This window comes from Electrophorus electricus, chromosome 12, assembly GCF_041902795.1.
Source record: "Electrophorus electricus isolate QZ-2024a chromosome 12, ASM4190279v1, whole genome shotgun sequence".
In the NCBI taxonomy this organism is placed as follows: Eukaryota; Metazoa; Chordata; class Actinopteri; order Gymnotiformes; family Gymnotidae; genus Electrophorus; species Electrophorus electricus.
The window spans coordinates 29,251,392-29,277,861 of NC_137508.1; the positions used below are offsets into that span (position 1 = coordinate 29,251,392).

Genomic DNA, 26,470 nt, shown 5'->3' on the forward strand with positions numbered 1-26,470 from the left:
CCTATAGCTCTATAGTCTAAAATTAGTAATAGCAGGTCTAAAATCAGACATGTATATAAAATTTAAATGATTTTCATTTGTCTTTACATTACATTAACATCTTGTAAGCTTAAATTAGACATATAATTACATTTGTATTTATATTTAAAAAAAACTGCAGAACCAATGTAAACATGAAGTTAGAATTAGAGTCTAACTTGTTATTAGAGAGAGAGAGAGAGAGAGAGAGAGAGAGAGAGAGAGCTTGTCCAAACTCAGAACAAGCTGAAGTTAGAATTTTGCTTTCAGCATGGTTTCACTGATTAATATAATTTGAGAGGTTTTTAAAGATGTTCTGTATGTCATATCTTTGTCTTACCTACAGTGACACCTTGTGGCTAAGTATGTCACTACATGATTTGTTCATTTGGCATTAGTTGCAAGGAACACCTTTAACAGAGATGTTGCTGGTGACCAGTGGACATTTCCTTGTAGTTACCCCAGGGCATCTTAAAATCACACACACACACACACACACACACACACACACACACACACACACACACACACACACACACACACACACACACACACACACACACACACACACACACACACACACATACATAATAGGCACAGAATATATAACATCCATTACTGAATTAGCATAGACCAAGCTAAGTTTTGCCTTGTGAGTTTAAAATTGTGTAACATTTTATGTCTGGGCAAATTCCAAAACTCAGCACACTCTGTAACTGTAGTCCATACGATTTATGTACATCCCAATACCTAATGAAATCATGTCTCTTTTGAAAGTATATGTTTGAATTATGATGGCTGTTTGCTTGGGAAAAACACCCTTAATGAACAATATATGCAACATTATGAAACATTCTCTGCAGCACTGTGCAGTATCACAGACCTTCCTTCGGCTTTAAAGAACATTGTGCCAATATATGTGAGATCACAATCATTTGTAAATATGAACTGTTTATGCATGTATGTATTGATTTGTCAAAATTCTTCTGTTTATTTATTTTGAATGACTATTTATTTACTATTTATTATTTTACTTTTACTATTTTTAATAAATGAATGCCTAATATAGCACTTCAGTAGCAACCATAGTGAATTGCACCTTGCTGAGCTCTAAGGAAGGATCCAAGAGTTTAAAAATGTTTCCATTCATCTCCAAGCTAAAAGAGGAAAATGGTTGCCAACTGAGCTGAACGTGTTCAGTTTTCTCTTTGTTTTCAAGTCTATAACTGACACCCATGCTGAGCCTGTTATATATGCAGTGGATCGACAAAACTGAGGTAATGTCTTGTACTTAGTACAACAATTAGTTAAATTAGCCTCTTTTTGTATTTCATGTAATTGCTGTTCATAATATGAAAATACTATGATCCTACTAATTACTTTAAATTTAAAAAGTAATTGCTTTAAAGAACAAACATACTGTTGGTATAAAAGTATGTAACTTCCTTTTTAAGACCATTTGAGCAACACTTTAGTACATCCTGTGGAGGATGCCTTGTGGTTTATCACTTTACTGGACGTCCCTGTTCACACACTTGCAAACAGGAGAGAACATGGCTGCAACCATTCGTGTCCTTACAGTTCTGGGTGTGTATTACATTAATGATATTATATAATAGAAATATAATACATTCCTTATTGAGGGCATAGCAGGTAAATAACCTATGATAGGATATGTTATTGATATGCTGTAATGATTGGGAAATTAGATAATAAAATGTTGTTAGTAATATTACTGATCATGTGTAACTTTTTATATAGACTTGAATAGGTTATCAGTATCTGTTTTTCCCCATGTGACTTTGATGGGTGACCAGTGTGTTTTATGCCATCCAGGAGCTTTGATGATCCTATGTTCAGCTGATGAAGTTACAACCAATGTCACTGTAGCACTGACTAGTGTACGTGCTGATTCTTCCTCTGTGATGAACAATATGGATATAAACTTCATGAGCTACTCCTCTACTGTACCTGAGTCTCCAGTGGGAGGTAAAAGGCTTGGAAATGATATTATCTTTGATGGTAATGCTGAACAATTGTATGCATGTGTGTTACTGTTGGTGTTGTCTATAGTTAAACATGTTCATGGGTGTGAATATTGGACCATGCGATTACCAGTCATCTGCTGTTAATGAATGAATTTCACAGCTCTGCATTAAAGGCTTCAGGTATATGAGACATTTGGGTACAGGAAGAAAAGATAATGATAATATATATTTTCGCTGGTCTCTAAAATAATTTTTCAGCAAACATGTCTTCCACTATTGATCCACATCTCTCAGTCACAATCAAGATAAGAAAACGTACATTAGTACTGTTACACACCAGTGTAACACACTACTTGTTCTATGAGTACTGTTCCATATTACTTTATTACCAAAACACAGGGTCTGTGGAAAAATATAACAACAACAACAACAATAATAAAAATCACAGATAATAAAGGGTGTGTGCCCAGGAATTACAATGTTACCAAATCAATAATTTATAGAAGTACCATACTTGGCCTGCAGTAGACTAGGCTGTGTCAAAATGAATATTCACAATTTAACCTGCCAAATCAATCTGGTCTAGTTTCCTCCACACTAGAAAATGAGACATTCATCTCTGTCATCACAGCAGTTTCAAAGCTCAGGTCCACGCTGAGCAGCACCACTCACAGCACAACTCAGTCTGCTGGTAAGATTTAATGAAAAGCCCATCACATGTTTAAAGTGTGCACTTCTGTTGCTATAGTGGCAATTGATGGACCTCATTTGATCTGTATGTCAGCTTTAATGTGAGTTATACTGTATTTTAGTGGGTGTGGTCCAGAAGTTTGTGACAGTTTGTTTCAGGAGTGAAACTGGTACCTAGGTTATACTCTTCCCAAGAATCACTGCTGTACTTGTTTTAAGGATTCTGGGATTACAGCTTCAGATATCTGAAGCTTCATGGAATATTCACATTTTCACCTGCCAAGTCTGTTTGGTCTAATTTGATGTGTTTCTATAACAGAATGAAAATAATGTAAATCTGTTTGGTCTAGTTTGGTATTGAGTGTGTATATATAACAGATTACAGATTATGTAAATCTGGTCTAGTTTGGCATTGGATCTTTTTATATAACATATTACAGATTATGTAAATCCATTTAGTCTAGTTTGGTATTGGGTGTGTTTACATAACAGATTATGTAAATCCATTTGGTCTAGTTTCCTCCAGACTAGAAAATGAGATGTTCTTTACTGTCATTACAGCAGTTTCAAAGCACAGGTCCACACTGAGCAGCACCACTCACAGCACAACTCAGTCTGCTGGTAAGATTTAATGAACAGCTTTGGTTATGTAGTGCATACTGCTGTACTCTCCCATCACATGTTTAAAGTGTGCACTTCTGTTGCTATAGTGGCAATTGATGGACCTCATATGATCTGTATGTCAGCTTTAATGTGTGAGTTATACTGTATTTTAGTGGGTGTGGTCAAAAGTTTGTGACAGTTTGTTTCAGGAGTGAAACTGGTACCTAGGTTATACCCTTCCCAGGAATCATTGCTGTACTTTGCTGTTTTAAGTATTGCATCTTTTACGGTATTAAAGTTTAAGGTATTGCAGCTTCAGAAATCTGAAGCTTCATTGGTGATATGATAAGCCTTTTTACCTGCAGCACAAATCTCCATGTTATTACAAAGACCACAGTATGTGAAACAAAAACTTTCTTTCTTTCTTTCTTTCTTTCTTTCTTTCTTTCTTTCTTTCTTTCTTTCTTTCTTTCTTTCTTTCTTTCTTTCTTTTCCTGTATTTACCCCAGAGCTAACTCTAAAGGGTCCACTTCTGTCTTATAAATTGTAGCATTAATGTCTACTGAATCTTTACAAATGTTATTTTGCTTACTGGAATATTTGTGCATCTGCTTGCATTAATCTTATGATCATAATTCTCTGTTTCATCTCAAGACTTTACTTGTAACTTGTGTCTTTTTCTCACTTCAAACAGAGATACATGAGAGTTACAAATTAAGTAAGTCTTTTTCAATGTACAAAGTAATTATTTAAAAAATTAATAAACTAAACCAGTGTAGGAAAAAACCTTTGACCATGAGCTGAAATCAAACTGTGTATTTATTTTCTCTTGTGGATTCTGCCCTCAGCATATATCATTATCTTTGTCCTTCTCATGATGTGTCTTGCTGCAGCCATAACCTGCTACACTGTTCAAAGAAACCAAAGGGTGAGAAAGTACTAGAACCTGGAACTCCTTATTTCATCATTTGAAATGGTCATATATACCTTTGCACTATGAACTGAGTGTAATTATTGACCATCCCTGATGCATGGCCTACCTGCCCTGACTCGATATGTTATGAGCCCGCAATTCCCACCTAACATAACCCAGATTATGTGTGTTCTGTGCTATCTCACTGGAAAACATATCTTTATGTTAATGTTCTTCTCTTTCAGAGGTTCTCTCTAGATTTACAGGGCAAAAACACAGACGCACAGATTCCGCTCAGCGATGTGGAGCCGGAAGTGTTTGAATCCCATCCTCCCAAAGGTGCTTCTGGACACTCCCTCACACTTTAAACACACTTTAAATCTCTGTTTCTGGCCCTTATGCATTCTTCTTTATACTGATCCAAACAGTTTTTCCTTTATACTGTGACCTTTGCCCTGCTTAGGGATCTGACTTGAGCTGCTTTGAGTGAATAATGTTAAAATTGTAAGTGCTATGTAAATAAACAATCGAGTTTATACAAATTCTTGTGGTACCTATAATGTTGTAAATTTGTGTCTATTTTATATGTCCTCAGACATGCAAACTTTCGCCGCTGTTGAAGCCTCTTCAACAGGGGGCTTGGAGATGCCAGGTGGAGAAAAAGGTGGGACACACCCTACCTGATGTTAGGAACACCGCAGATCCCAGGAACTAGTAATACAAGAGCCAGATCCTAAAAACTAAAACCAGTCTAGAAGTTGAGGAGAACAGCATCAGGGCAGGTAGAATATGATCTAAGATATACAGAATCCAGAACAGTGCAAGTTTTTATATCCCATTAATTCTCAGGTTCAGGATCTCAGAATGGTGTTAAATGATGAACAATTTGTGTCCTGCCAGGTTTTTGCAACACATTAGTTCCTGTTAATGATGCATTAGTGTACTTCCTCTTCAAGAAAACAGAAATTGCTTTTACACAGTGTTACTTCTTCTCTTTTAACTATATTTCTTCATTTTAAAAGGAGAAAATTTCTATTTATGCATGGCAAATTTGATTAGGTGCATGTCTACATCAGTATCAGGCTTTACTTTAACATTACCTTTAGATTTGCAGAACAGTTTTTTTCCTTACTCTATCTTTACCAATATTAATATGTATTCTTCATTAATATGTATTAAAAGACAAAAAGGTATAACAGTGATGAGAGCGATAAGTGGGTATTGATTGATCAGGTGATTGTACATGATTTCACAGCCAATCAAGAGCAGATAACAATAATCAATAATGGTTAATCAGCAGATAAATGAACCCTGCAGCATTATCTAAGACCTTTATAGTGATGTTGGCTTTGTTTCCAGTGGTTCTCAACCCTGTTCCTTCAGAGTTTACCTTCTGCAAAGAACTCATGCCTCAGTAATTCAAATATGGTCAAATTAACTGAAACTTGCAGCTGAATATATATTATCTCATTAGGGTTAGGTTTAGGTAATAGATTAGGTGGGATTAGGACACATAAAGGTTTTTAAACATTAATGGTACACAATAAAGACATCACTGAGAGAGCACAATCATTACAGGAGCAAAAAATGCTGTGGTTGCAATATTTGAGATGTCCACTAGGTGGAAATCGCAGACAAAAACAACATGCTAGGGCATTTGTAAATTGCTTCGGTCTGAGTAAAGATTGCAAAAGTTTTAATGCATTATGAAAGCTATATCTTTACTCATAGTCAGTGACTTAGGGGTGACTTAGGGAGTGCAGTTCTCACATTTTGTATGACACTCCATATCCAAAAGGCTTATAAAAAGTATGTGATCGGTTTATACATGTTGATTATATATAAAACATCACTTTTTTACATGATTATGTGCTCTTTTATATACAACATTTTTCAGGTAATCCCCCTTACACATACTTATAACTTTGCATTTGACATATACAAGTCTTATATAAATATGTGCTTCATATGAGAAATATGTGTATTCGTATGTTAAGAAATTGTACAGTAAAACTTTTCTAGTTGTATATTAAAAGGTATATGCTAGCTCTATAACATATATTTATTTGTATGAAGTTTTGTATTTGGCATATGTGATTTGTTTAGAAACATTTTCCTGTGCATGGATTAACCCTAGTCTTGAACCATATTGCAACACCAGTGGTGAATCACAATTGAAATTTCTTTTTAGTTTAAGATTAGAATTAATCCGTTTAAAAAACTAGCACAGAGGGTTCTAGACATTTTGCATATGAGAGTAGAAGACAGTAAGTCAGTGTCTTAATACATCTTCCTTCCTCCTAGTTTTGCTGACATGACATAGTATACCATTTCCTAACACTCTGAAACACTCCCTACCACTCTGAAACACTCTCTACCACTCTGAAACACTCCCTACCACTCTAAAACACTCTGAAACCCTTCCTAACACTCTGAAACACTGAAACACTCCCTACCACTCTGAAACACTCTGAAACCCTTCCTAACACTCTGAAACACTGAAACACTCCCTACCACTCTGAAACACTCCCTACCACTCTGAAACACTGAAACACTCCCTACCACTCTGAAACACTCTCTACCACTCTGAAACACTCTGAAACCCTTCCTAACACTCTGAAACACTCCCTAACACTCTAAAACACTGAAACACTCCCTACCACTCTGAAACACTCTCTACCAATCTAAAACATTCTCTAACAAACTGAAACACTCCCTAACATTCTGAATTCACTTCATCCTTCACATGATCTTTCACAAATTCTGTTCACAATACCATGAGGTTTAGTCAGTGAAACCACTTCACAGGCCCAGTATTCTGTAACATATGAATCATTCATTATTTCCACCATAAAGAACAGATAGAACAGAAAACTCTTCAGTTCACCTTGTGTGTTTATGATAGTTCAAATTCCACTAGATTTTTGGTTAGATGATCTTAGAGAGCTTGTATTGGTAGATTGTGTTAACAGTTATTTTATATGTTGAAACCAAAATATCAGTGTGACGTTCGGAGGAAAAGCAGGATGTGGGGACGAGCCGTGTCTGACACAATGAAACGTTTTATAATATATATTGACAAAGACGTGGTTAGCAAGCTAACCTGGTTCAAACAACAACAAAACTAGTATGTAGACAAAGGACTTATATACATACACACTAACGACACACAACAAGGAGCAGGTGTGAAACACAAGGAGGGCGTGGTCATGCAAACAAACACACATGTGCACACATACGCACAGACAGGGAGATGTTTGGGGAGAGGGGCCGTAACGTGACAATCAGGAAGGTGTATTGGATAGAGCAGACACACCCAATGGACATACAAGTCATAAAGAACTAATTTCAGTATAAATGGGAACTTGTTAAATTAGTCAAAACACTCTCTGTGAAGGTTAAACAGCTCATTGACCTGCCATTTTGAAGACTAACATTTTGTTTGTTTTAAAAAGATGATGATATTGATATCTGTTATCAGGAAATGACAATTGACAAATTACTTCTATTAAGGAACTTAAGAAAGGAAGCTCCATTCAGTCATCACAGAGACTCACTGCTGATACAATAACCTTTCAGGAATTATATCATGTTTTGGTTAATTGGGTATGTCCATAATACAAAACAATGGTATACCTTTGTTATATCATATATTTAGCTATTTAGCTATCACATTTTAAATTGGAAAAAATTAATTTCATTTTTATTGCAAGAATTTGTGATGATTCTCCCCTTTACTGCTCTCTCCTTATTCCATATTCCATGGTTCCCATGGTAACATCTGCAGGACTTTCTCAAGAGGTCAGCACTATGGCAAATTATTAGTTATACTGCATCTAATGACAGTTGTTGTGATTCTTTGGTCCCAGCTGTGTAGATTAGCGTGTGAACTTTGGCATCCAGGAAGTAGTCAGTGGAAAGGTGATGATAAAAGAGAGAAAGACATGCAGTATCCTTGGCCCATGTTAGAGTAACAGTGAAGAGATTAGAATGAATCATGGCTCAGACATTGCAGCCTGTCACAGAGTAATAGCAGGGTGTTTTTTCCATGGGGCCCAACTGCCTCTCATTTTAACTCCTGACCAGACACTTGCTCCATTAAAACACCTGACTCACTTTAAGCTTAAATGGTGGTTTTTATAATGGAAGTGAGTAAGAGGTGATAAAATTGGCATGAGCTAAATAGTGCCATGTAGTGGAATGGCCACAGCCATAAAGGTTTTGATACGTGTCTTCGAGCCGTATCTGTGAGCCGTTACTTTCCAGTTACACGATACTGCTGTACCCCTTGGGGAGCTGAATGGTTACATTTTTCATGGTGACAATTTTGCATCAAACATAATTCAAACTTTTTATTATAGCTATTAATGATGATAATGATTGTATCTAATGAAATAAGATTCCAAAATGCAAAATGTCTCACATTCATGAGACAAATAGAGAGAGGGAGAAAGCGTGAAAATAATTATCATTGTAAAATACTTATCATTGTAAAATACTTATCATTGTAAGGCAACTACAAAAAACTACAAACAACCAATGTTATAATTACTTAAGTGAATCCTAGTTAGGGGTCCAGGCACCATGAGTGCAGAAACACCATTGTGCTTGTTAGAATTTTTCTTATTAATCTCCTCACTGAAATAAATCATCCAGACCAGACCAAAAGCCTTCAGCACACATCTGAAAGGCTTTTAACTGGCCAATCTACATGAAACTCCAATGGTGTGTTCAGGCACACACAGTGTAAGACATGTTCAAGTTACATAGGAACTGGCCACTGGGGGGTGCTATTCATATACTCAAATATGTATACTGGTCTATGTCATTCTATTTCAAACATATACACAAGATCTTGGGATCAGATTGCGCATGTCTGTAAGATAAAACAATGAATATCTTAGATTTTTGTACAGTTTGCCATTATTTAAAAACAGCACTTCTTGAACTACTCCCTGGTGTTTCACTGAATTGCCAAAAAATTTGTATCAATGTAATGTTTTGGGTCTCAAAGTAAATAAATAGCTAAAAATGCCAAACTTTTAGTACAGTGTGGATGCTACACATCAGTCACTCATTGTGGGTGGAGCTCCTCTGAACTGATTAAAACTCTAGTAAGGGTAATCTGATTGTGACCAAATTTGGCATGTGGTAATGACATTATACTCTGTGGAGGACTCTTATGTGTGCTGCTATATTGGCCTCTGGGGGCACTACTATAGTTATTGAGGTGAAAATGAGGCAAAATTAAAATATCTCTTGTTTTGTTTAAAATATATTAAGAAAAATGATGTAACAATGCAAAACTCTTGAGCACAAAACAAGTGTCTCATTACATACATGTTTCTAAATTGCACATGCAATCAGTCATGCTGATTAATTACTATTTTCACCAAACCAGAACAAGCTGACAATGCTTAGTTTACTCTCCAATAAACCTCCAGTGCTTGATTTGATGAACAGTTACTGGAATTTTTGTTATATTACCATAAGTCTTGCCATTACTTGCCAGTGATTGCTGCTTGCAGCTATATTTGTATTTGTAATTACTGTAGATATTTTTTCATTTCACTCTCTGTTCATGTGTCATAAAATGCACCATTATTATTATTATTGTTGTTGTTGTTGTTGTTGTTGTTGTTATTGTTGTTGTAATACGATGGGTAACAGGGTGTTCATGTTTAAGGTTGGTAACAGGGTGTTCATGTTTAAAGTGCCTTTAGCTTGTTTTTGCCAGTTTCTGTATACATCTGCCATTAACCCCTCAGCACAGTTGATAAATATGGTGCTAATATTAGACATCAGAGAGTTAAATGTACAGGAGCAAGACAAAATCTCCACTTAGAAAGGGTCACTTAAAAGTATTACCTTCCCCACAGGCCTGAGTGAAGCATGCCAGCAAGTTAAGGACAGCCCAGCAGAGGTCTCAGACACTGGTGCACGTCTTACGGGAGAGGGTGAGCTGACCATCGTAGACCTGAATGATAAGGATACCACCATCTCCACCAAGACCTCCATGGAGTCTCTGGATGAGCCACTTAATGACAACAACAGCAACAACAAGGCCCAGGCAAGAGGTGTGTGCCGCAAATGGAACTGTTTATCACTGTGAATCTCAAATGTCATGTTTTCAGTTTTTTACTAGCCTGTACTTAGTAATTGTTTTAGTCTTATAGTTCAGTTATCATGGATATTGATGATCATTGTATGTGTTTATAAAACATTGCTTTGATAAACATTGGATGTATAAGAGCTTTCACTCTCTGATCTGACATGTTAGTAGTGAGTGAATTATCATAAATGTACTGATCTCCTGCTGGTCTCTCGCTGGTCTCTCATTTAGACTTTGGTCTTGCAGTGCATGATGCTAGTGGGAGCTTCACTGACGTCTGTCTTAATGACCTGCCTTAAGAAGGTTGGTACCAACTTCAGTGGTCTTAAACAACAGTGAGTTCTGTCCTTATAACAAGCACACTTCCATGTGCACACATGCACACATTGGTAGATCAAGTCTGTGGTTCACTTGTATCTGTAGTAGGTACTATCTTGTTGGGTCTCCACTATAAATACAGCCTCATAAAACCTCCTTTGAAGATATTTTGGAACATGTGGTTCATTGCATTCAGTTGTGGAGCATTCTGAACAAGCCTTTTATTTAAAGTGTTCACCAAAGCCTTCTTTGTTTTGGAAGCTGACTAGAGGAGAGTATATAAGGAGACTATAGGAAAGTATATAAACAGACTAAAGGAGAGTATATAAGGACACTAAAGGAGAGTATATAAGGACAATAAAGGAGAGTATGTAAAGAGACTACAGGAGAGTATACAAGGAGACTATAGGAGAGTGTATAAACAGACTATAGGAAAGTATATTAAAAGACTATAGGAGAGTGTAAAGAGACTATAGGAGAGTGTGTAAAGAGGCTATAGGAGAGTATATAAAAAGACTATTGGAGAGCATGTAAAGAGACTATAGGAGAGTATATAAGGAGACTATAGGAGAGTATATAAAGATACTGTAGGAGTATATAAAGAGACTATAAGATAGTGTGTAAAGAGGCTATAGGAGAGTATAATGGGAGACTATAGGAGAGTATAGAGAGACTATAGGAGATTATATAAATAGACTAAGAGAGTATATAAGGAGACTATAGGCGAGTATATAAAGAGACTATAGGAGAGTATATAAAGAGATTATAAGAGAGTATATAAGGAGACTATAGGAGAATATGTAAAGTATCAGGTCCTTTACAATCGATGGCCTAACAAGCAAGTTCTTCCCTGTAACTGTTTACAATAAAGACAAATAATTTAGACTATAAATTCACTCATTGAAATTAATTTGCTTAACTAATCTTAAAGAAAAGTAAAACATATTCATCATCATATGCATGTATCTCAGAAAAATCATAGAACCAGCTGGGAAAGTCACAGAACACAGAACAATACCAACATACTGATCAGACATGCCTGGTCTGGCTCTTGTGTCTTCAAACCGTTAGCTCAGTCAGTCTCTCTGTCAGGGTGCTGTAGGTGACAACATGTTAACAGCTCACCTCACTGGAGCAGGTGGAACACCCTCTTCAGTTCCCTAAAGAATTCGCATGGCTCTTCCCAGCCAATGAGAGCGCAGGATCACCAGTTTTTCATCACATACACCTTGATAATAAGTGCAGGGATGAGTGCAGAAAAAAAATCACTCAAAATACTGCTTCTTCACAGAATCTACCTGAGTTAGAGTGTGCTGTAAAACTTTACCAGTAATACATGTATTTTTCCACAATATTGCACTGAAGGTGTGGTTGCATTAAAGATTTATTATTGTTGTTGTTGTTGCTGTTGTTGTTGTTGGTTTGTTGCTTGGGCCATTAGTGAATAGGAAGCACCAGAGACAGTTTAGTAAAGTGGAAAACATCCAGCACATGAATGAATGCACCTGCCTTTAATGGCAGATAGCAGCCGTAATTGTGACCTAAACCTAACTCTAACTCTGACTTTAACTATAACCCTATCTATAACCCTAACTCTAACTCTAACCCTAACCTTAACTCTAACCCTAACTCTGACTCTAACTCTAACTCTAACCTTAACTCTAACCCTAATCCTAACCCTAATCCTAACCCAGTTTAGTCATTAATTCTAAACTGCAGAGCTCTCTTCAAAACTGGGCCTTTTACTCTGGTTTCCTAGACTGGTCACATATATGAATACAAAACCTTCAATTTAGAGAACTCTCCTTTCAAATGCATCGTCAGGCTTAGGGTTAGTGTGAAGCTTTTTATGTATGTCGGCCAGGTATCACATAAATCTAAGTCACAAAGACTAATCTTAACCAGGGTTTCAGGAATATTAGCCACCTTATCTAACAACCTCCTCAGTGAGCCCAGAGAGACATGATTGACTACCGTTTTAATTTGCAATGGTTGAAACTGAATCCAGGTAATGCTAGGAGACTCAGACCTGGTCCAGCGAGGGCTTGAGTGCTAGCCACAGTTCTGGCTTTGTAAAGGAAAAGACTCTTTACTTTTATCTGTCAGCCATGAGACAGAGAGCTCAGGCCCACAGAACAACTGGGAAGGCTGGGAAAGCCCCCACTGCCGCCATTCTCAGGGAGAATGCAGAGCTTGTAATTTTTTTACTAAGCTAAGATATGTGTGTGCTTGTGCATGTGTGTGTGTGTGTGCTTATAGGTGAACACATTTTTTGCATGCATATGCTCTAAAGTTTACGTTAGAAAACAACAGAGAAAGTCTAAAGGCACCCCTTGAAAAAAAAAATGCAAAAGGTGATTGTGTTAATAAGGAGGCAAGGGAACATATGTCACCTGGTTTGGTTTTAATGGGCCAGAGAGATTATCTCAGAGCAGTTTCCCCTGTCCGCAGTGACCAGGGATAATGACCACTGTGACATCCCTTCCACCACAATAATTAGCCCCTGCACAGCGAGAGCATTAGCTGGCTTATTATCTTCCAGTATGGGGGTATGCTTTCACATGCTTTCCAGTCAGTGTTGGATGAACAGTTTCTAGGTCTCTGGGGGGTATTAGTGGGACTCATAAATATTTCTGATATAATAACAGACAGCATTTGCAAGTCATAAACCCATTCTCCCAACGGTGATGACTAAGAGACAAAGAGACAAAGCTTGTAATTAGACAGCAGTATTTTATTTTATAGAGGAGACAACAGTTCTTTGGACTTTCAATATATGCCCAGTTTCAAAAGCAGACTGTTTATAAGTGGTTAGACAGGAACCCTGGTGTGACTTGCCAGACAGTGTTATTCCCTGAATTATTAATTTATATACAACTATATTTATGATGTACCATCCCTTGCTCTCCAAAGTGCAGTGGAATTTAATAAGACTTTGTGTTATAGTCATTTGTAATATCCTGTGGTGTCTGACATCATGTAAGACATCATAAGTGAAAATGTGTAAAATAAGCTAAAATAGCTTTCATCCCAGTGTTGGTTGTTCTGTCTTCATTATTCCCAACAAGCACTGTTTTGTCCAGTAGTTCAAACAAAGCAAACAAGTGTCAAATTCTAGTCTGAGCTACTGCTGGATTTATGAGTGTAGTCTCACACCGGCCCAGACCTGAAGGGATGATCCTGTGGGCTCTGATGTGGTGTTAATAACTGTGAGTGTGCAGGAGGAGGCAAAGGGGTGAGGTGGAAAAGCAGGAGAGTGTTTGAGTATGTTTGCTCTTCCTGGATGAGTTTTGATACGGTTAGGGGGCTTAACTACATCACCTGGCCACTTCTAGTTCTGACTGAGCTACCGCTTTAACCACCCCAAGCTGGGGAAGATGGTATGTAGGGGGTAGGGAGGTATAGAGTAAAGACTTCCCAGTAGAGCCAGACCACACAAGCTTTATAACAACGAACTGCTCTGATGTCAAATGAAAGGCCTGGAATGAGTGAGCATTTAAAGACCATTGTCTAAGTGAGCATTGAACTTGTCTAAGTTTTTTCTTAAGGATAATGAGGAATAAAAGGAAAGAAATGCTCCAAAATGACATAAAATTTAGTTCTTTAAACATATTGTAGAAATAAGAAAAACTGTTTGCAGTAACGTAAATTAAAAATGGCTAAACATTAACTGCTATAATCCTCTACTGCTCATTTTACATGAAACTCTCACTCTCTGCACCTTTGAGACACTGCATTAGGCCCTCTCAGTTAGCATGCTGACTAACCCTAACCCTAACCCTAACTCAGTTAGTATGCTGACTAACCCTAACCCTAACTCAGTTAGCATGCTGGCTAACCCTAACCCTAACCCTAACTCAGTTAGCATGCTGGCTAACCCTAACCCTAACTCAGTTAGCATGCTGACTAACCCTAACCCTAACCCTAACTCAGTTAGCATGTTGGCTAACCCTAACCCTAACTCAGTTAGTATGCTCACTAACCCTAACCCTAACTCTAACCTTAGTTATTTTGCTGACTGCTGTTTCATGATCCTCAATTAGAGCCTCATTTATAAGCATGGTTGTTTGCACATTTGTTGAACAGTCTAAAATAGGTTTCAAAAGAGCTTCATAAGCACCAGTATTATGCTGTGTTCATGAGCACCAGTGTTAAAATGTGTTCATGATCACCAGTGTTATGCTGTGTTCATGAGCATCAGTGTTAAACTGTGTTCCTTCACACTTTCAAGTTTTTGGCAGCTTCAAGTTGAATTAGCTTTTGGAACCAGACTACAAGCTAGTGTACCATTATAGTATAATATTATTTACCACAGCTAAGATACTAATACATATGTGTCCATGGTAACCTAAACCAGGTGTTGTTTTGGTAAGACTGGTGCAGCCTTTTGTGTAGGATTTGGTTTTAGCTCTGTGTTTGATGGCAAAGCAAACTACACTGTGTGATATGCCACAGCATTCTGATATTTTTTTTACAAGTTATTTTTAGAAGAATTGCAACCATGATTGAAGTCTCATTCCCTGTGGGGTCCTGTTTACACAAATAAAAATAAATACCAAAATATACAACAAAAGCTTAAAAAGTTTAATAAAGTCAAAATGTTTGTGGTATATTTCTCATTAAGGTCTTGCATACTGTTTTTTCATAGACAGCAATCGAGTTGTACCTAATTCCAAAGGCAGGAGTTAAAATCAAGAATACATATTAAAACCAAGAATGCATACTGAGAACTCTACTGAAAGTTGTCAGCCATCTTAAAATCGGGATTCTGGACAAAAAAAACAGTAAATTACATACCTAATTGATGCTATACTTTTATTTATTTTTAAAATATAATTTATAATGATTATATTTTGTATGAAGAAAAAAAAACAATGCTTATGGAACACAGTTTATTATGGAATCCAGCTTATTAGCAGTTCTGAATTCTGCAGCCCCAGAACACTGCAGGACCTAGGGGAATTTTCTCATAGCCCCATGCCACAATGCTGGTCTTTCCTTCAGAACAGGCAGATGTGCAGTTTGGGAAAAAAACAAAACAATACTTCTATACCTATTAAGAAGACTGGTAAATCTTTCTTACAGGTAGTCTGTTCAGAGAAACACATACCCCACAATACCTCATAATAACAAAGTTGAGATATTAAACACTTAATCCAAAATCATGACATCTCAGATACCACTTCACTCTTTCTCACCTTCAGTGTGAGTTCATTTGTTAAATCAGGAAGTGTTGATTTAGTGTTGGGTGTGTGTGTTGTCTTGGATCCCTTTGATGTAGACCATCAAGGTCTGGGAACAGGCAGACCATGTCTGAGTCTGAGCATCTTGCCACATGTACAAACGAATACCACCCATGCAACATCACACATGCGTGTTCTCTCGATCTCTCTCACACACACACACACACACACACACACACACACACACACACACACACACACACACACACACACACATACATGCAGAGATGCACACAGTGAGTCATTATAGCAGAAAAGAATATGAGGACAAAAATGATCTATTCACTTTTGAATAATTCTTATGTGGAGTTATTACTGATTGGTTGATGTTTTCAGTAGTTATTTCTTTTCAAGCAGTTTTCTCTGACTGCATGTTCATCTATACTTTCTCCCTCCCAGCTGTTCTTTTTCCTGAGCTTTTTTTAGCTGCCCTGAGCTAGGACTCTTTTAGAAGGACTAAATCCGTAAGGATTCGAGGGGTGTTTTTACTACTGGGTGGCTTAGAAGAGGTGACAAGTAGTACATAACCATGAATGCAGGGTGTTTGAACTTCCTGTATGTGTGCCAAAGCCCTCCAGGTCCTGCCTTACCCTTTTCTTTGATTCCTTTTTCGATGCATTTTATTTTTAGGTAACCTCTACACGTTTGTGTGTATGGCAGTTGGTAATGTGGCTCCCCTTAGTGACAGTATACACTAGAGCAAACTGGTGGAAAAGAAAGGTTAATGACTGAACTAAACTTCACAAAATTAGGAACTTTCACAAAATTAGGAAATTCGGCAAACCTTTCTATAAATTGTTTAATTAGTAAGTAGTGAAGCATTGTAAAGTGGACGAATCTTGTCTACATTAGTGAGATGTATGTGATGCAGCGTATCCTGTAATGATAGACAATAAAGTTTAAGATTAGGTTTAAAATTTTGAATCTGAATCTGAATCTTCTAATTATTCATAAGATCCATAAAACATAATTTGTAGCTATCCAGATGTGTACCCAGCTATGTGAACCCAGATCTCTAGACATAGTGCCATGTGTGAGCACAACTGAGTGCTTTGTGGGAGCGAGCCGTAGGCTGCTCTGACAGGCCTGTGTTTGGTTACGAGTGCCCTCGGGGAGATAAGCAGAGAGACCTTTACTAATGGGGTCAGCATGACCAGGCCTGCATCTCTTCTGATTACCCACAAAGATTCCCCATCCTGCTTGTGAGTCAACTTCACAATGATACATTTGATCGCTGTCTGAAAGAATCACTTGTGAACACCTGGTTTGTTAAAGAGGCAGTTGGGACAGGTTTTAGGACCGACATTAAAACACCTTCTAGCAGTTTCTTTATCTTAGAAAGTTAGAGCTTTACACAGTTAATTTTTTCTCTCAACTCCTTGGATACTGTGAAACCCTTCATTAGCTGATTAAGGCCTGTTATCAGGACGGAAACACTAAACAGTGTAATGATGAAATTGATATAAATACCCTGATATACCAAACACCCTATATAGCACCATATATAGCATTATTTTTGCATTGTTTTGCATTTGTGTTTAAGTTTGTAAATTTGTTTTTCCAGCAGCACACAAAAATATAAGAAGCAAGGGTGTTAACCCTGACCCTAACCTTAACCCAAGGGTGTTAACCTAACCTAACACAAACCCTAACCCCAGGTTTTTGAAAATGGTGAAGAGTGACTGTAGCATCCACCTGTTTGACATAGGTGGTTGTGAGCTTCTGGCTGACAACATTTTTCAAATGTCAGCAAATACAGAATATAGAGAATGTAAAGAACATAAACACACACACACAGAAACTTTGGGTTATTTATTAGTAATTGATGGACAATAGTCAATAGACAATAGACAATAGTCCATCAAAAATGAACATTAGTTTGTCAACTTACATATTTTACAAATTTCACACATTTCATCAGCCTACCACTGCTATTAAAGCTCTTTATTTATTGTAGATTTAGAAAATTTTGGATGTTTTATTTTATTTTATTTTATTTTCACTCCAGCTCCTCCCCAAACCTGCAGAACTGAAATAGGTTTGTTGAGCAGAGTCCACATAGTCAAGTCACGCTATTTCTACAGCACATATACTTTGTTGGCCAACGTGCTGCACAATAGCAATTCAAAACAAACTATTATAAAACTTTTAAAATTATTAAAACAAAACTAATGAAACTGCACAACAATAAAACATGGTGGTAAAGCTACAATAGGAGGACCGAACAAACAAGGACAAAACCCATTACTGAGTCTTTAAAAAGAATCCCATCCTCAAGAGAATAAGAAAGTTTTTAAATATGACTTATAAGCAACTATTGTAGGTCCTCTGACAGCAGAGGAGGTCAGCGATATAGCTTGTGGCTGAGCCATGGAAAAATTTTAAAACAAATAATAACACTTTAAATTGAACTCTATATTTTCCTGGTAAGTGACACAGTACAGCAATAATAATCTACCTTTTCAGGGCACCAGCCAGGAAACTCATGGCTGCATTTTGGACAAATTGTTAAAATGACAGACTATACCGACAGATTCCCAGATTAATGAATTATGTCAATACGAGAGTAAATAAGAGCATGGAGAACTACTCAAATCCTTAAAAGACAAAATTACTTTTATTTTTGCTATACTTCTAACTTCAAAGCTGAAAGAAGCTACTCCCAACAGCATGTATTTGCTTCACAAACTTCAAAAATAACACCAAGTTTTTTTTATATGGCTTTGTACATTATATGCAAATGGTCCAAGATTGTTAGCTAAGGCTCTGACTAAGTTGCGATTTCCAGATATAATAATGTCAATCGAATCAAAATCTATTTTTTTTTTAATATAGCACTTTTTCCAACAGATGTTGTCACAAAGCAACTTTACATATGTCCACGTCCAAGCCCGCAGTGAGCAAGCCAAGGGCAACATGTAGCGTTGCTGCTGGCCCAAATGCCGCAGGACGCGGGGAAGGACGCGCAGACTCCCTTGACGTTGTGAAACATTTAATGACATTAAACATGTACAACAAGGGTGGCACTCACACATAACACTGACAGAAAACATGACTGTACACTTAATGTTTAACATCAATATACGATTACACAAAACAACGTTACGGTTATAATACTTAGGATTGACACAGACGTATGTAGCGATAAAGTGAGTACACACGGACAGGGGTTTAAATAGACACAAGCCATTAACATTAAGCCCTGTGCACATGTGTGAATGGTTACAACACAAACACAGTACATGTGGATCCCTCTGCACGCGGCGGACTGTACCATGTGACCTATGGGGGGGGGGGGGGCAGTCTGTGACACAACAGTGGCAAGGAAAATCTCCCTAGAGCATGAAGAAGAAACCTTGAGACGAACCAAGACTCAAAGTGGGGGGTGGCGCATCCTCTGGCCGACAACGGTCACCACAATAGCAACAAATTCAAGAGAAAAATAAAAATGAAAAAATAAGCATTTAACGCCTAGTCCACCTTTCTAGAGGTACTAGTCTTGTCTCAATGGTATGCATGTCTCCAAAACCCATCCTGCAAGAGAACATCCATTAAGGGCAACGGAGAAGTAGTTGGCTAGTTGGTGGAGGTGTGGTGGGCTACAGGAGGGGACATCATGGGGTATGAGGGAGTAGCCATGGCAGCTGAGACAGGTGGAGGCTAGGGGTAGGTGTACCTCGGCAGAAAGAGAGATACTCTTATTGGCATGTCCAGGTACGAGGCTGTGTAAATTAGGGAACTATAATGTGCAATGATGTACTTTGGCAGATCTAGCTATGGCAGCACAGCTAAAAGGAGCCATAAGGATGAGATTTTCATGAGATTTTCACATATTTCAGCTGTTGCCTCAGGAGTAGATGTAACAGTCAAATGCAATGACTAATTAATTGTATTAGAAAAAAATTTAGCACTATGTGAACATTTGGTAATTATATTGGCAAAGTATTTACAGATTTTACCATACAGTTAAATCTATCATATCAGTATGTGTAGAATTGAAGCCAGCTGATTAGTGCTAGTATACTGAAGTGGGTGCAAGCTAGCAGAGAAGTTACACAGGCAGCTGAAAATCGACTCTAGGAGGTGTAACAGAGCGTGTGCAGTATACAGACAGACTAGGTTTAAAAGAAAAAGAAGGAATGGTAACATCAAATAAAAGAGGTCTGTGATCAGACAAACATGCATCTATAAGTCTCCAAAATAAGATCTAAAGTAAGTCCATGCTAATGTGCCAGGCCAGTAACAGCCACTTGTATACAACTGGACAAGGGGGCATGAATGCCGGACGGTTAGCCAGGTTTCAGTGACAACAAGAAAGTCACAAGTTATTCAATATAAAAGTCTTATTTGCCAGTGACCTAGCATTTACTAATGCAGTTTTCACTGGCACTGGATATGAGACTGTTGGAGAGCATTACTGAATAAATGAATATTCAATGGTATGTATTCCAGGTGATAGTGGTTGCTAAAATTCCCATATTTTGTGAATGCAAGAGTGTCTTCACAAAGCCTATAAGAGTTTCTCCACACAGCTTGTATGAAAACAGCATTTAAAACTTGAGTGTCTTCACACAGCCTATATGAGTGTCTTCACACAGCCTATATGAGTGTCTTCACACAGCCTATATGAGTGTCTACTCATCACATCACCATATCCTCTCAGTCATTGCTTCTAACAATAAAATGCACCACAACCTGAGCACCACGCATGACAGTTCTTGGTGATTTTTAGGTACAGTTGCTTTTTTTAGCTGCCATATGGATATAACATTTATGAGGAGACCCTTTTTTCACATTGCAAATAGTGAAGGTTTTTCAGAACATGATGACTCTTCTTACAGTCTGGTCTAACAGATATAACACATTGTTTTCTCTTTGACATAGCAGCTACTTTTCTCTTTTGACATAGCGGCCATCACACATATAGTATTCTTATGTAAGAAAAATATTTATTAATAATATTTATTAATATTTATTAATATTATTTGTTATTATTAATATTGTCAATGTCCCAATATTTATTAATATTAATAGTATCACTATATAGGTTTAGGAACTATTAGAATTTTAATATGAAATGTAAATGGTAGTTCTATACCACATTTTCAGTTTTTAAAACATGCATTTGGCACACATGATTCTTTTAAGATTTTCACAAACCTCTTGTATATGAGTGTGGATCACCTGGCCAGGTGTGGTGTGGCAGACCTTCAGTCCATCCTCTCTTACAACAGGAGTGTATGTCCTGCAGCAAGTGGCTGACAGGGCAAGCTGTGATTGGGCGGTGCTGAAAGACAAATGCCTCCACCTACCCATATCAGATACATTCCTCAGCAGAGCACTGAAAGGCAAAACCCAGAAATCACGAACACTGAGTGCTTCTCCATGAAGAGGGATCTGCAGACTGCTCAGGAAGCAGGAGTTATATATGCTGGGTTAGGGTTAGGATTATACATGGGTTAGCAGGGGTTATACACAGCCCAGGGTTATACATGCTGATCAGTGCCAGTGCTGGGGAGCATGTGGGGGAGTTCTCATCACTCTCACTCTGCTACCTGCTATGGCTAAACTGGCTAAACCATAACCCTACAGATCCTTTAGCTGGCTAAACCATAACCCTAAAGATAACCTGAGAATTCCAACTCTGAGCTAAAAGAACCACTTACAGGACTTCCGTCATTGCTCCACATGGAATTAATATACTTTGATGTGTTGTTTTGAAATCAGAGAGCTTCTTCTTGTCCTGTCAAGTCCTTCACAACATTGAAAACTGCAGTTAGATGTCTGCTACCCTGCAATAACAGCTTACTTACATTTAATAGCCACATGAATAGTTCACACATATTTTCTATATTCCATGTTGACATCAGCTAGACCGCTTTCTCATATCATAGACTAAGTATAACCTAAAATATAAATAAATAAACAAAGAAAGTTAAAAGTGTAGTTGGAGATTAAAGGCTTATTAAAGGTATCAGTTGCAGGCTGGACCTCAGCCTGGGGTTATGACAGGTTATCTGGATGTGACTCTCGGATTAGTCTCCCAGGTTTCTCCACCTTGATAAATCTCCAAAGGAATGCCTTACTTTTCAGCAGCCAATGCTGTCCTTGCCCAGGTCAAAGGGGCTCAACAGATCATTATCTAGCTCAGTTCCTTGTGCATTTCTTATCTAGCTCAGTTCCTTGTGTATTTCTGCCTAGCTTGACCATCTTATTTGCTGGGCTGTGGTTCACTTTGAACCTGTTTTGAGACAAAATATTAATTTACTCTTCAGTGACTGATTGTAACTGATTATCACTATACCTCTTTTGTGTAATTTTCCCAGATACCAATTGAGACTACTCCTGGGTCTCCTTAATAGGAATTGTTCATTGAAAATCCAACAGCAACCCGGGTCTGAGTTTCAGTGTTGGGACTTTGACTTGTGATTGGAGGATGTGCAAGGCTGTGACCTCTTCATTTTCTTCTAAGAATCACAGCAATATTTTAAAATTGATTTTCCCTTGCAAACAGATGGGTATATACAGAGGTAATAAGTTATAACAAAGGAAAATCAAAGGAAGAGGCTGTGTTCATCAACACTGGCTCACAGAGTATATGGTGCAGTGTAGTAATGACGTTGATCATTTTAAGGGTGAATGGTGAAGGACAATTTAAACATATGGCAAATAATCTCTTCCATTAGTGGATTTTTGTAGAAACATGTATTTTACCCATTGACTGAGTTTGATTATCTGAGTGTATAATTGATAGTTCCAGGTTATGTCAGAAGTGCAAGCAAGCATTAAATACATTAGACACAAGACAATGACATGCACAGTGACAAGCTCAGTGACACATTTGGTTGTTCTTTAAATATTCTGAGCTTTACTGAACTTCATTAGGAGTTTAAATGTTTATTTTAATGTTTGAGATTTACAATATGTTATTGATGAAAACATCACTTTTTGTTTTACAGAGACTAAGGAGAAATGTGCAAGCCATCTAACTGGAAAATAGGATGACAAAACACACACAAACAGAAGAAATGTGGTTTATCCAAATTGTCTTTTTATTTATGTTATAAATAGAACCTCTAATTCAAATGCAGCTTACTTAGGAGGATGATAACCCTATGAGTAACCCTCTAAAGGTGCAGAGTATTTTCTCAACTTTTGCATATTTGCTTAAATTCACTTTAAATGTTAGGAGAGAGAACAGGGTAAAATGAGCCAGTGAGTACATTGACGCACCACCTGTGTCTAGGCAACTTTACACAATTTTTGTCATATAGCCCTATAGTTTAGTTTGCATTCTCCATTTTCATCTTTCTGTGGAAGGAAGAACTACTTGGATGAAGTGGTAGGCATATTTTTTCAAATTTTGAATTTTTTTTTGTCATATCAGGCACAATCATATCTCACATCAAACATAATTTCTCACAGTTTAAAAAGTTGTTTCAGATGCGTTGAGCGACTATTATGTAAAAACATAATTGAATTAGCAGAAGTGTATCTGTGGACTCTTAGACTAAACACGTCTCCCAAAATGGTGGCTTTGGGGTAAACTAAGCTCAAGCCTTGTGGGTAAGTTGAACCAGTAAACCATCTGACCCCCTCAGGTTTACATGAAGTTAAGTCTGATATTTGGTGATTAAATTGGTGTTACATCCTTACAGTGAATAACTGACATTGTACTTCTTATTTTAGGTTTTGCATCTGAACAGTTAACATGACACATAGATAATTATAGAAAAAAGCAAATATTGGCTTGGGGATAAACTCTTCATATTTCCCTGCAACCTACGTGCATGGAACATTGAATAATTAATATAATTTTCTATGATTGATTGCTGTCATAACCAAGAAGGCCTAATATTTGCTAAAAAGCAATACACTATTATATCAAACATATAGCTGGAGGTCTACACTGAAAATGAAAAACAAATAATTTGTGCATGTTCCTCAAAAAAAAAAAGTATCATTCAATTTAGAACTGCCCTGTCTATTTCCTAATCCTAAAGACTTGGCAAACCATCATCAACTTTCAGAACTGTAGACAAATTGTTAATTTATATTTATTTCAAGAACACCAATACTATCAATTCAATGGGGGATTTAAGTTGAGCCACATGACCACTTTTTTTGGACCCTGTATTTTGTTATCTATTTGAGTTAGGTACACTGCTAAGGTTTCAATCAATGGAACACATCCTGAAGTTGTGTTGTATGCAGTAGGTTTATTTTTGTCTCATATTCCCTTGGCTGTAGGTCAACTTAAACAACTCACCTTACCCTCTCTCTCCTACATACATACCCATATGTTTCATATCAAAATGTTCAGAACAATCTCTACTCTCTTCCTAATGACGTACTATTTGACCTAGAGGACCGCATAACAGAATAATTTGGCCCTAAAGCTGAAAATATGATGTCCAATTTTAGAAATTTGTCATGTCTCATGTGAAAACAAACCTTTACTCATGTGGACAAACTGTTTTGGTGTTTGAAATAGGTTTACCAAAGTGAAATTGGTTCATAAAAGGTTTAGTTCAGTTCAGATATTCTGTATTAGAATGTCATGTTTGAATAAGTGATGGAAAATTATAAATTATGATTTTTTGTTATGCTACATCTTATGGATTATTAAATATATGACATGATTCTACACCATTTACATTTAATACAGTGTTTTGATTATGATCTTCCCTATTATGTCATGTCATAATATGATGATAGCTTGGATTGCTTTCATGATTTAGCAATGCCTTCACTAGCGTTTGACCTGATAAGTCTGTGGTGCTTTTTCCTGTCCTGAATCCTTATTGCTAACTTGTGAAAGAGCTTATATTTGTTACTTTAAATAAATGCATTAAAAATAATGGACATTGAACTTCTGCATTAGTACAGAATTCATAGTATATTGAAACAATATTTTAAACAATGTTAAAAGTAGTATATAATGTACATTAAATTATGATTAGCAAACAAAATTTCCCATCTCATTGTAATATTACTATAACCGAATATGAAACACACCACTTTGTCTAAGTTCAGACACTTGTAGGCAAAAATGTTTTTCTGTGATTTTGCTTTTCATTTTAAAATATTGCAATTACAATGTATGATTTGCAATTTGAGTTTTTTCCAACCTCATTGATAAGCACTTAAGTCTTACACAGTTGTTTTTTATAATAGTACTACTATTAATAATATCACTATCACATCTAACAACTGCATCGAACATAGACCCTCATGACTCCTACATTTATGATATATATAAGTTCAAGGCCAGTAAATCCCACCAATATCTGCCACCCAGCATTGACTGCTTGAGCACTGACCTCTATGACTACTGCCTACTTCCAAATGGGCAAATTAACCATATTGGCCATTTTAGCTGTGAGGCAAGCAGAAATAAAAATGCCTCCTGCCTTTTTGCTGATAGGAAGTAGTTTAGGTAGTGAGAGGCCTTTCCATTTTTTTTATGAGGTATCTCCTCCTGCAGTGTGGGAATCTTGCCCTCAACCTTGTGGTTACTTATTGCATAGCTTAGGATCTTTCCTCCTCTTCCTTGTGTTGTATGGTTAGGGGTTATGTTGTAAAAGAAAGAAATAAGGACAGGAAGAAAAGCACATGAAAAAAAACATTAGCTTAGATGTTGATTTATTATTCTTATCTAATAAGTTTTTAATTAAATGTAGACGTAATGTTGGCTTACTCCTGCTGAAATGAAAACTTCATGCACTAAGTTAATAAAGGTCTAACTTTTTATATCCAGTTGTTATATTGGACTGCTTGTTTCTATGTTGTGCTTTTTGTTGCTTCAAGGCAAGCGATGATAACACTGAGCCCTGAGCCTATGAGGGGAGCACTGGAGTCATTGGAAATGGCATTAAAGCACTGAGTCTCCATGCAGATCCTGCTGATAGCTGAGGCATGAAGACGCACAGGGAGAGGAGCGAGGGTGGATTGGCAGGGGAATGCAGGGAAGACCACAGGGCTGGGAGATCTGTGCCATTAAGCAGGGAAGAACAGAATGCCACCCTTCTCCCCACTCTCCATGATCTTGATCTCTAGGGGTAAAGTATCCTGGGATCCTCTATTTATACACTGCATATATTTACAGAGGCGAATGGTCAGGATGCTGCAATGTACAAAAGCAGAGAGGAAGCGTTGACCTGCTTACTGAGGGAGAGCTATTCTGAGGCAGTAGGAGGTGTGGGCTGAGGTGTTGGTGACGATGGGACTTTCAGTGCTCTAGGCAGTAAAGTTGGACCCTAGATTGATATTATGCAGAACCTGATTCACTCTGGATAGAATTTTACACAAATGTATGATCTTCTCCCACTGAGATCATTAATTCAATCATCAAATGACTATTTATCTAAGAATAAGTCCCAGTGATCATGGACAGATGGAGATTGTATATATGTACAACATATAGAAGTCCATGGCAGACTGTGAACTGGAAAATTATATTATATTAGAATTTATATTTAATTTCTTCAGTGATTGGGTGATAGTAAAATTACCTGTAATTCAGATGCTGTAATAAATAACATTTCAGATGACATTTTGACTACTAATTAACCTACAATAAGCA

At 37.2% G+C, this 26,470-nt stretch overlaps 1 protein-coding gene across 11 annotated transcripts; it reads left to right on the forward strand.

Moving 5' to 3' along the window:
• The first annotated feature begins 1,532 nt into the window (after nucleotides 1–1,532).
• Nucleotides 1,533–25,640, forward strand: si:dkey-27h10.2 (uncharacterized). Of its 11 annotated transcripts, none has more exons than XM_081725012.1 (11): nucleotides 1,533–1,605; nucleotides 1,855–2,007; nucleotides 2,593–2,697; nucleotides 3,258–3,317; nucleotides 3,994–4,017; nucleotides 4,148–4,227; nucleotides 4,458–4,551; nucleotides 4,808–4,876; nucleotides 10,092–10,289; nucleotides 10,556–10,659; nucleotides 22,845–25,640. In XM_081725012.1, exons 1-10 carry the CDS (start codon nucleotides 1,572–1,574, stop codon nucleotides 10,621–10,623), a joined length of 885 nt encoding a protein of 294 aa, XP_081581138.1. In that variant the 5' UTR covers nucleotides 1,533–1,571; the 3' UTR covers nucleotides 10,624–10,659; nucleotides 22,845–25,640. The 11 variants fall into 11 exon arrangements, with proteins under 11 accessions (XP_081581138.1, XP_026887224.2, XP_081581140.1 ...); XM_027031423.3 differs by having other exon boundaries at nucleotides 10,556–10,627; XM_081725014.1 differs by having other exon boundaries at nucleotides 10,571–10,659.
• Nucleotides 25,641–26,470: the final 830 nt, after the last annotated feature.

Excerpts from the sequence above, each read along its gene's own strand:
- si:dkey-27h10.2 (XM_081725012.1), top strand. The coding sequence starts at position 1,572 with ATGGCTGCAACCATTCGTGTCCTTACAGTTCTGG. Across the intron at positions 2,698-3,257 it reads CAGCACAACTCAGTCTGCTG|CAGTTTCAAAGCACAGGTCC; the intron begins GTAAGATTTAAT and ends CTGTCATTACAG. Across the intron at positions 4,877-10,091 it reads GATGCCAGGTGGAGAAAAAG|GCCTGAGTGAAGCATGCCAG; the intron begins GTGGGACACACC and ends CCTTCCCCACAG.